We start from the raw sequence: 11,692 nt of genomic DNA on the forward strand, positions 1-11,692 counted from the left end.
TTGTTTAATTTTGGAGTTGTCTCTCCTAGAAGAGTGTCTGTCCCCAGCTAACGAGCCTTATCTGCCCGAGGGTTCGAACTCGAGACTTTTCGGTTTAGCAACCATGAGCTTTACCGACTCGACCACGTCCCCTATGACGTTGTTGACCTTGTCAAAATTTCCCCACCACTACGCAGTTTGCTCATAAGTAAATTTAAATAGAGGTGCCACATCAGTTGTATTTTCTGTATTGTAATTTAAAAAAAATTAATCACACGATTCAAACTGTATGTATAAAGTAATTATGTGTGAAGTTTTATGTATAACATTTTCTGATTCAATTATTCGTAAGCAAATACATTATACAGTTGCCTTAAACTTAACACCCCTCTTGCCAAGTGGTACTATCGTAGAGATTTTCTAAGCATTGCAATGCATCGTAATGGTTATTTTTAGAATGGCAAACTGATGCAGCTGTTAATACGTGTTGTAAACGTAGACACTACTAGACTAGTACAATAATGCTTAATTGCTGCATGAAAAGAAATCTTGTGATTTACATAGATGTTTCGACCAAAAATATTTGTTTTAACAAATATCATTGTTTAAAACTTTGAGTTTAAAAAGTTTCCAAAAAGGCGCCACTTTGCTGAAAATGACCCGAGGGGGAGCGGCCGCTCCCCCTGCTCCCCCCCTGCGTACGCTACTGAGTCAGTGTCTCTTAATCATTCTCCTGAGGTCAGTATTACTACAGTTTACCACGTGTAAAGACAAATATCTCAGAGCTTAAATTGCATGAGGTAAATACAAACCTAAAAGGGTTAAAAGTGGACAAATGTACACCCAGAAAATGTATATTTACAATTTTAAAGCATAATTTTTTTTTAAAACAAACAGTATAACATGTTGGTTGACCAACACTTTTTTAAACAGACAGTATGCCATGTCTGCCAGTGTACATGTAGACAAACAGTAGAGTGTGTTTGAAGTTAAGTTTGTTCAGCTCTGTTGTGCATAGGCTGGTGACAGCACAGAGGGACACAGTTGCCTCAAACCCTGACAACTGCCCATTTTTGGAGTTTTGAAAACAAAGAGAAATAAATAAACCACAATTTTCTTGAATACAATGTTTTAACACTGTCAGTAGGATCACAAGATGCTCACCTGTACGTGGTGCAACATAAACAGTTGATGGGTATGATTCAATCACATAATCATTGTCAAAAGGTCTTTAAGTATGTTGATTTATAAATTGGTCGAACAAGCCAAATTAAGTTTTTTAACAGATCGTTCCAAACTCATGCGATGCCCAACCTGGGTAACGCCTAAGTTAATGAATTCATTCCTGCCCATGTCTACAAGTTTGGTCCCATCCACACAAGCCTTGGCAAAACTGACCCTGTACTGCGGCAGACCCAGGCTGTCCAGCCAGTCCAAAACATCCAAACATGACCAGGCCGTGACAGATTTGGTGGCAAAAGGTTTTGAGTTCTTGTCCAAACTCTGGCTCTCATTCCCATTGGAATCTATTTCAAGAAACTGGGGCGGGGGAGGGATAAAAGCATCCTGGTCTCCCAAATCATCAAAATCAAGTGGAGGAGGGGGTGGGGGTGCGATCAGATCTTCAATATTTTGATGGTGGTCTTCTCCTTGTTCACTGGAGAGGGTGCTGAGAGAGGAGATGGAAGAGACAAAACTGACAGTGTCGTCTTGACCTTCATGCTCACGACTGCCAAAAGTGACAGGTGGGGGGATGATGTCAACTATGACACTTTTGGTTCCCTTCTGGTCAAAATCCCCAAACCCAGGAGGCGGGGGGGCCACCATAGACTCAATGTTGAGCTGAGGAGGCGGGATCAAGCCAGGGGGTGGAGAGATATTCCCGTTGTTTTTTGTTTTCCTCATGGTGCCGTTGTTCTCTGTGTGAGAGTGGTCCTCTGTGACACCAATGACAGACACGTTAGTTTTACCATTGGTGACATTTTTGTTGGGCAGGGAGCTCTCATCTTTCTTGGTCAGCTGGCTCTTGCTGGAGGTCAGGGCAACAACAGTTGCAGTTGGAGATGTTGGCGTCTGCTTCTTGCCTGGTGTGATCTCAACTGGTCCTTTCTTCTCTATGTGGGTTTGAAGCCCGCCTGATGCTTTCTTCTTTAAATACTCCTGTCTGGCCTTTTCTGCCAGCGCAATGTAATCAGCTGGCGTGTTTCCTTGTGTGGGGACCACTGGGCTGGTTACTGGAGCAGCTGAAGGTGGGGGCCCAGTTGTAGGGGGTGGCCCTGGTGCTGGGGGTGGCCCAGGTGCTCTGTAGGCTTTAGTGACAATAGTACTGATGTTGACTTTAGAAACCTGTGGCTTGGTGTCATTGACAGCTGTTGCTGTTACTGCTGAAGCTTTATTGTCAGCCACAGACGTCACTGCTATTGTTGAAGCCTTAGTGTCAGCGACAGGTGCCACTGTTATTGTTGATGCTTTTGGCTGGGTGACATTGGATGAAACTGCGACTGGCTTGAGGCGGGCCCTGAAGTCTAGGATCCCACCTTCAGGTTCTGGCTTGACTGCAGGGTGGCTGGGCTCAGTGCGGTGAGTTATCTCTTTAGGTTTTGGCTGAGTCTCAATTTTAACAAGGGCAGCTGGAGGGGGAGCTGGAGAGGGATCTACAGCAGCAGCAGGTGGAGCTGCACCGTCAGTCCCGTCTCTTTTTGTGTCGCTGCCCAGAAATTTGGCAGCTTGTAGTTTCTTGTTGCGGTTCAGACGAGCCTCGATCTCATCAACCACGGATTTGTCCTGGCTTTGTTCAATGCGAGACTTCCGTTTGGCTACGGCCGCCTTGAGAGCTTCCTGGTTTAGCTCATGGGTTGATTTGTCTGCAACAAAATTTACTAAATTAATGATTTTGGTTGCAATTTAAAAAAAATAATAATAAAATGACCAAAAAAAAGAACATAGTTTTGGTTGGAATATTGGTTAAAATTTAAAAAAAAAGCCAAGTATACAATTTTACTGATGGTTAACAAGATAGTCTACAAGATAAATAGAATAGCTGTTGTTAAATATAGAGATGAACAGCTAACACTTGGACTTCCTATTTATGACAGTAGGCAAATCTTAAGGCTTTCTATAGGCTCAAGCTAAGGAGCCAAGAGATGATCAGCATTTAACATCTACAAGATAGTAATAATATCTATTTCTGGCTTATTAAATATATTCTATTAAAACCAATGTACAGAAATCTGTGATTATAAATGTTAATTGAATGTTTTTCTAAGTCAATATCCAAAATAGACAGGAAATGGTTTAAAAACTGAGTTAACAGAAGAATTTAAAAAATGTACTTACTTGCTGGGACAGGCTTTACTTCAGACAACCTGGGCCCCTCAGTTTCAAGGCGAGATTTTCTCTCAGCTACAGCAGCAAGGATATCTTCAGTTGACACACGGCCCCCGGCTGGCGGGTCCACAACTTGCGTACGCCGCCCCAGGGTGGAGTTGACACTCCCTGTGGGGGAGGTTCCCAGAACCAGGGGTATAGGGGGAGCTGGAGGTGGGGGTGGGCCAGGAGGTGGGGGTGGTGGTGGAGGTGCACTGTTGGACTGGATGGATGATCTCCTGGAGCTGTTAGCACTGGATGGGGCAGATGTGGCTGGGGACCTCCTCGAAGCAGCCAAGGCTGGGGAGCTGGTAGGGGTCACCTTATGACCCCCTCTGTTGGCATCGCTGCTGATGGATATGACAGTCACGGCTGAGTGGTTCTGACGGACAACGTTTGTGGTGGTGTGGGTATCGCTGACGGTTGGAGACTTCAAGTTCGCAATGGCAGAAGCAATGCTGGTGTTGAATTTACTCGGCTTCTCGTCCCCGCTGTCATCGTAATCAGGCTCAGGTTCATAAATAATGTTAGGCTTCCCTTCTGGCTCAGCTGGGTGAATGTCAGCTGTGACAAGCAGCGTGGCTGTGGGGTGTTTCTCAATGAACTTCTGGGCATTCTCCATCACCCGCTCATCAGCAAAAGATATGCTTTTGTCCAGATTTGGGTTTGAACTGCTTCTCTTTGCTTTCAGGCCGTCATTGAGAACCTGTTGTACCTGGACATCAACAAGCTTGGCATTGATCCCAGGCCTGAAGCTCGACTCGTAAGGCGACTCCGCCTTCTTGGCAATATCTTGCTGGACACTGGCGTAATTACTGCTCTTGCTGCCAGTGTTGATTCTGACAAATTCTGGAGTGCTTGGATGAATGGTTGATCTACCCATCTCAGGCGTGGATGGGTTACTTCCCCTGCCATAGATCCCACTTCCTGCCACAACACCAGTGTAGATGTCCCTGTTGGCAGGCACTGCCTGCAAGGTTCCAGAATAAGCTGCAGCATGCGGGGCTGGGGGTGGAGGTCGGCTTTTTGTCCAGGTGCCTGACATTTTACCCCCCAGGTTGTTTCCAGTCTGTATGATGGACCTGTAGCCGTTGTCCTGCTGCTCTACTGCAGCTATGATGTCTGGTGTGCTCTTTGAACGTTCCATGCTCTACACATTCAAAACGAAAAAATAGGATTAGCAAAATACGACATTTTACATTTCTGCTGTGTGCAGAGCTAGTAATAACTAGTGTAAAAAAACAACCAATAATAATGATAGCCACTTGACCAACATCTACAAGATATTAACAAGACTATGTACACAAGACAAGATTTTAAACAAAAATAGACACAAATATAAAAACAGCATATTTGTGAAGAAACAAAGTAATTAATATAGTAAACAAACACAATATGTCATTGTCACAACACGCAAAATAAGTATCATATTTAAGACACATACTAATTATCATGTTAAAGTTTAAAGACACACATACTAATTATTATGGTAAAGACACACATACTAATTATCATTTCAAAGACATCAATTAATAGAGAAGACATACAATAATTATCATACAGTAGACAAAAATAACTTTCTAAAGTGTCTTATTAAAAATTACTTCTTTGTTCTTAATTGTTATCTTGGATAGGATTTCCTCCAAAACAATAAAGTATTATACGTCAACTTTGTCCATCTAAGAACAAGGCACTGGTTTGATTTTAGAGTTTTCACTCCTAGATGGGTTGTTGATGTCCCCAACTATCGAGGGTTTGAACTAGGGACTTTTATGTTTAGTAACAATGATGTAACTGACCCTACCATGCTGACACCAATGACTTTATTGAAGCCAGTATATTTTATTAAACATAATCCAGTTACAAGTTTTCTAGTGTACCATGCTAATGTTAGATTATCAGAGCCAAATTGAAAACACCAACCTGTGAAGGAGTCTTTTTGTGGTATTTCTTAATCCTGGCCTCTGCTGGGCTCATGTGGTCTTTAGCACCAGGCGGCTCCCCTGAGATGAGACTCTGGTAGTCCACCACAGAGACACGCTTGACTGTGTGAGAACCTCTAATAGAGGCAATCTTTGGATCATCTGACCCATGCAGTGAATGACGTCGGAGTGATTCTTGACCATCAAATTCTGCTATGGCCGCATCCAGTTTCTCTGTCAGATGGAGTGGTTTCATTCAAGCATGTGTTCACACTGATAAAATACTAAGTATGATTTTTATTAAACTCTATAGTCACTGTCAATATTTCTACTTCAAACAGCTTGCCTTAAAATATGCTAAATGATAATATGATAAATGAAACAGCAGAGTTTATCTAAATGCACAAGAGGAATTGTTTCGCTAGAAATAAATACCATACGACCTTTTCTTTCCCAGACTTTTTAGGGTATAATATATAGAGAGAGTTTAAAGGGATTAAATAACATTACTCAAGTGAGCAATCACTACTATTCAAACACAATTTCCGTAATACTAGGTAACTAGATTAGGTATTAGATTGGACCATAATAAACTAGGTAACTAAACATGGTATTCCTAAAGTACCACTCACCAATCTCTGCCAGCCCTTCTGTCATTGACTTGGAACTAGCTTTGCTGTAAGACAGGGATGTGTGTGGGTCTCTCTCAGGTGGGAGGGGAGCAGCTGAAATAAACAGAAACTTGATATAAAAGCTAAATTATCTTTAAACCTTTCAGGCAATCCTCTTTTTTAAAGACAATTTTCAATTATAATTAAGGAGAAGAAGCACAATTCTTTACAACCAAAATTATTTCTCAATTGTAGGCTCTGATTAAGTTGATCAAAATGTTTATGAACTCTGTAATGTTTCTGACAGCTTATCATATAACATTTAAATACATGAAAAGCTCTAATCTCATTCTAAACCACTAGCTGATGCAGTCTGTGCCTCCTACCTTGTTTTTTTCTGGCTGGCAATGTCATGGCCCCATCAGCATGCATCAGCCAGTCGTTGCGGTCACCGTGTACAACAGTGACCACCTTGAGGGTGAGCACATCACTGGACGACCTGATGAGGTGTACCACATGCTCGTGGGAGGCTCGCACCACATTTTCACCATTGATCTGTTCATCAGAGAAGGACAGTTGAATTTTAGTAAAAATTATTTTACATTTTTTTTTAACTAACTGTAGTGAACAGGGGGTTGTCTCAAGAAAACAATAGTCTAATCTATGAATAACTAAAAGAGAACTCATCATTTTAATATTGTTATGCCCTTATCAGAGAAACGATAACTATATTTACAGTAGAGAACTATAATTTCAAAATAAACTAATTCCTACACCTCCATAGAGAACTAGTTATTACACATAAAAAACATTATGCCACACAAAATTTATTTCCACACCTCCATTTAAAAAACTAATTACCACACCCCAATAGAGTCCTAATTGTCACACCTATGATTTAATAATGGCCATACCTCCAGTATAAAGTCCCCAGCCTTAAGACCTGCCCTGTTAACCTATGATTTAATAATGGCCTTACCTCCAGTATAAAGCCCCCAGCCTTAAGACCTGCCCTGTTAACCTATGATTAAATAATGGCCTTACCTCCAGTATAAAGCCCCCAGCCTTAAGACCTGCCCTTTTAACCTATGATTTAATAATGGCCTTACCTCCAGTATAAAGCCCCCAGCCTTAAGACCTGCCCTGTTAACCTATGATTTAATAATGGCCTTACCTCCAGTATAAAGTCCCCAGCCTTAAGACCTGCCCTGTCAGCCTGTGATCCAGCATCAACACTGTCCAGATACTGAAGGGCAGGGTACTCTGTTGTTGGGGTAAAGTTATTAAATCCCCCTGTTGGGATTTTGGCTGCAATAAAAATAAATTAAGTTCATTTAATTTACTCTGGGGTGCTATGTTCAAAACTATGCCAAGTTAGTAAAATTATGTTATTACATGTTTTTTAAAAATAACTAATATGTATTTGTAAACAACTTTGTTTTTGTAAAATACTTTTTAAATTCTTCTATTTTTATAGCATTTCAGTTGTTTTGTACAATTGTAAAATGGCTTATTCTCTGTCATCTTCAATTGTATGAGTTTCAGTGCATGAGGCTATTTATAATTTGATTTAAATTTCCCAGCAAAAGCCTCAGCAGTGTAACTTACATTTGGCTCCACGTAAAACAAATCCATAGCCCTCAGCACTGCGGTGCAGGAGTACAACCCTTGGATGTTGATCTCTGAAAAATTGTAAAAACATTTTTTTTAATCAGCAGCAGCAAGACTTTTTTTTCAGTGCTTGATAATTCCAACAAATAAAGTCTCTAGTCTCAACCAAGTTTAACAACTAAGAAATGTTCATGTGGAAACATGGTCTACTCATTTGTCTGATTAAGAGTCAATAGTCTGTGGCATACTTATTTATGACTGGAGGTCTAATAAGAATCAATTGTCTGCTGACACAATGTTTCGGGGGTCAGAATGAAGTTAAGAGTCGACACAAGTGTTGGACTGTAGGTTAATACTACAATGTCAGTAAAGTAGAAGGCAGTAGGCCTATGTTCATCCTCGTAACTTGCTTAACATAATTGCTTTTGGAACTAGTCATCGATATTGCTTCGTTGAGGAGGAGATACGACTTAAAGCTGCGGACACACATCCATCCATCCATCCATCCATTCATACATCCAGAAATGACGGGTTAATAAACGCAATTCTCCAGAATGGAAATTGCGCTAAAAAATATTTTATGTGTTTGAATTACGATTTTTATGACCCTATTAATTAAAAAATAATCAATTTTTCCCAATCTTACAAGCTCTCTATGAAAAGTTTTATATCCGTCATTATATTGTATTTAACATCATTGGAAAGCTGGATTTCTCATGTATTTAATAAAGTTAATTTCCTACATCTCGGAAACACCTAAAGCTTACAATCGGCTTTACAGTTTACACAGATATAGTACTTTCCTGACCTAGTTTTCGTTACTTTTGGCTGTTTTTCTCAGTTCGCAGGTTTTTAACACTAAAAAGCCTACTACTTTTTTATTTATTAAACAATTCCAACCATATTTTCAGTAAATGTTCTTGATACGAAAATACAACTTTTGTCACGACAGAATTGTGATTGCTTTCATAGAAAAAAAGTATTTGGTAATTAATATGCACACTTTGAAACTTTTGAATACTAAAAAGGGTACGATTTTTTAGACCTTGTAAAATTCTTACTAGTAATTATTTCAAAAAGTTGTCGTGACAAAAGTTTTAATATATACTGAAATATAAGCAGTTTAAATTTGATTGCTATAGGTGCATAAATAAAAAAGCCTCAGTATTTTTAAAAGTATCAAAAAATTCAAAATGGCGGAGGTTTTTTGGGTTTCCATGACAACCAAACTTGTTTTCGACCTTTTTTTTTGCTGTTTAAAACTTACTTTTATATGCCAAATATGATAAAAGTATTCAAAAGGCTTTAGATCTTAAACTGTAAAAAATAGAAAAAAACATAGCATATGGCCTTAAGCCTTAAAACTAAATAATTAAATAAGGAAGTAAGATGTTTAAATCTGATTTATGGTAATTCCACAAAAAATATTCAAGCATCGCATAGCCAACTACCTGGCATTTTACTAGATTCTACTTGTCATTTCTTTGTTAGCAAACTCAAACGCACAACTCAAACTGTCATTCATTGGCGAGCCCGGGCTACCGCCAGTAGCAGAAGTTAAATCTGCCTGTCATTTGGTAGCTCCTAGCTGACAGTTTAAAACCTATGTACCGACAGTTATTCCTGTAACTTTCTTAAAATCTTGTTCTCTGCTTTTTACGCCACATCAATCAAACGTTTACAAAGTGTAGATACGGTTTTATCTTGATATGAGTCAGTGCTACTGTAAACATTGGTCGTTCCCCGCGGGTATAAACAACAATACAAGGAAGGTAACTCTCTGCCCATCAATATCTTTCAGGGCCATTGTCACATCATTCCCTGCCCCTAATTTTCACCCAACCTTCACCTTTGCCTTTGACACGGTCCTTCCCAAACGGGAAGAAATAAACATACAAAAAATAAATTGCCTGTGTTGTTTTTTGTTAAATGCAAATGTTTAAATTTCAACACGTTGATAATTTGGTAGAGCCTATAGCCAGAGTCATTGATTATTGAACATAGTAGTTTAATCGTGGATAAGATAACACACACGATAAACCCATTTGTATCCTGGGCTTTAAACCGTTTTATGTGATTTAAAAAACCCATTGTTTCAGCTTCTAGATCTAGGCCTAGTAGATCTATAGATCTAGAGAGTCTAAAAATACTAAAATCATCATGCTTTTAAAAAAGTTTAAATAGTCTAATACAAACAACTCAAAGTCTGTACCATAAAGTGTTCATCAGACTTGTGGCTATTGGCATGCATAATTTTTCCTTGATAATTAATTCGTTTAATAGTCGTTTATTTATAAAAAATAAATTTAAAGTCAACAAAAATATTATTCAGCAGATAATATCAAGGGCGTGGTTTTTGGGGTTCAGGGTGAATTGTTTTTTCTTTCTTTGGTAGCTACATAGGCCTATAGATAGTCTATAATTTATGTAAATTACATTCAAAGGCGTGGGTCACAATCCGTGAGGGAACGCGGGGCTCCCAAAGGGTTGTAAATTAAAATGCCAACAACACGATCACTTAGGCCCAGATTTGGCTTCCAAATACATTCACTGCCAGGATTTTTAGCAAGTCTGGACTAAACAGCGCCGGGAACACTGTTTTATCTACGGCCAGAGAATGTCTATGAATTACAAGCCAAATTTGATAATGATGATATGGACCGTGACAAAAATATTAATAAGACCTATTGTTTTACTACGAATGTGGTTTATGAGAGTATTTTAAATAATGTCTTTATGTCCGAGTTTTACCCCCCCCCCCCCCCAACAAACACACTTTTATGCTGTGATATTCCTGTGAGATTTTCGCTTGAGATTGTCCCCCTTGTCAGCAGTGTGACCTTTACCGGAGATTGATTTACCTTTGCCTGTCACCTCTTTTTCTCTCCCCCCCCCCCCCTCGTTGTTAGCTTCCCTTGTCAACCCCCCCTCTCCTCCCCCAGGTAGAACCTACTACTCCATGTTAAAGATAGTGTAACGCCAGTGCTTGACCGAATGACCTACAAGCGTCAACCCATTGTCGCATTGGACGATACAGCGATATGTATGTAGGCTAAACCTACATTGTTGTCTACCAAGTCATCACCACAACCGACGTGTAAACCTACATTGTTGTCTACCAAGTCAGCACTACAACCGACGTGTAAACCTACATTGTTGTCTACCAAGTCATCACCACAACCGACGTGTAAACCTACATTGTAGTCTACCAGACAGCATCACAATACAGCAGTGAAAGACATGAAACAATGCCCGTGGTGTTGGAGTATTGACACAAACCTTCCAGTCCACCACCTGCAGCATTGACTATCAGAATAGACCAGCGTCAAAGGACGTCGTTCTATTTATTTATTTTTTTTACTGCTGGCTAACATTGACAGAGATCGGATTAAAACAGACCCAGCCCCGGTTGAAGACGGGGCTAAAATTACGACACATTGTGACGCCGAGCACATACAACACAGTGACGACAATGGGAGGGGTCGCCTATTGTACACATGCCCCAACACACCAGCACAAATGGCCCAGCAGACAAACACGGTGTCACCGTCACACTGGATTCGACGCAGTAGATTAACTACAACAGATAGGGGGGAGGGTATTGTGGGCCAACACATAATGCAAAGTAGAACAATTCGGTGGGGTAGTCTAGTGGACTAGGAGGAAAACAATTGTAAATAAAGTGGCGAAATAACGACAGAGGAGGGCGAGATGGCTAAAACATGGTATTATAGTAGACAAGATCGCCAAAACATGGCGTTACAAGATGGCCAAAACATGGTATTGTAGTGGGCGAGATGGCTAAAACATGGTATTATAGTAGACAAAATGGCCAAAACATGGCATTACAAGATGGCTAAACATGGCATTTTAGTGGACAAGATGGCTAAAACATGGTATTATAGTAGACAAAATGGCCAAAACATGGCATTACAAGATGGCTAAACATGGCATTTTAGTGGACAAGATGGCTAAAACATGGTATTATAGTAGACAAAGTGGCCAAAACATGGCTTTACAAGATGGCCAAAACATGGCATTACAAGATGGCTAAACATGGCATTTTAGTGGACAAGATGACTAAAACATGGTATTACAGTGGACAAAATAGCTAAAATATGGCATTAAAGAAGACAAGATGTCTAAAACATGTCATTCAGGTAGACAAATTGGCTACAACATGTCATTTAAGAGAACAAGATG

At 40.0% G+C, this 11,692-nt stretch overlaps 1 protein-coding gene across 1 annotated transcript in view; it reads right to left on the minus strand.

Annotated features, from left to right (window-relative positions):
• Positions 1-694: 694 nt before the first annotated feature.
• Positions 695-11,692, minus strand: part of LOC131956514 (uncharacterized) — a 41,305-nt gene continuing 30,307 nt past the window's right edge. Inside the window, exons 14-20 of the mRNA XM_059321000.1 lie at positions 7,487-7,560; positions 7,053-7,186; positions 6,265-6,433; positions 5,900-5,992; positions 5,269-5,501; positions 3,316-4,495; positions 695-2,843 (exon numbers count right to left, since the gene is read on the minus strand). Of these exons, the coding sequence (XP_059176983.1) occupies positions 1,225-2,843; positions 3,316-4,495; positions 5,269-5,501; positions 5,900-5,992; positions 6,265-6,433; positions 7,053-7,186; positions 7,487-7,560 (3,502 nt within the window). The 3' untranslated portion in view covers positions 695-1,224. The remainder of the gene's footprint in view (positions 2,844-3,315; positions 4,496-5,268; positions 5,502-5,899; positions 5,993-6,264; positions 6,434-7,052; positions 7,187-7,486; positions 7,561-11,692) is intronic.

The sequence above is a fragment of the Physella acuta genome, unplaced genomic scaffold (genome assembly GCF_028476545.2).
Source record: "Physella acuta isolate Inbredline_101_S28 unplaced genomic scaffold, ASM2847654v3 ptg001157l, whole genome shotgun sequence".
Classification (NCBI taxonomy): domain Eukaryota; kingdom Metazoa; phylum Mollusca; class Gastropoda; family Physidae; genus Physella; species Physella acuta.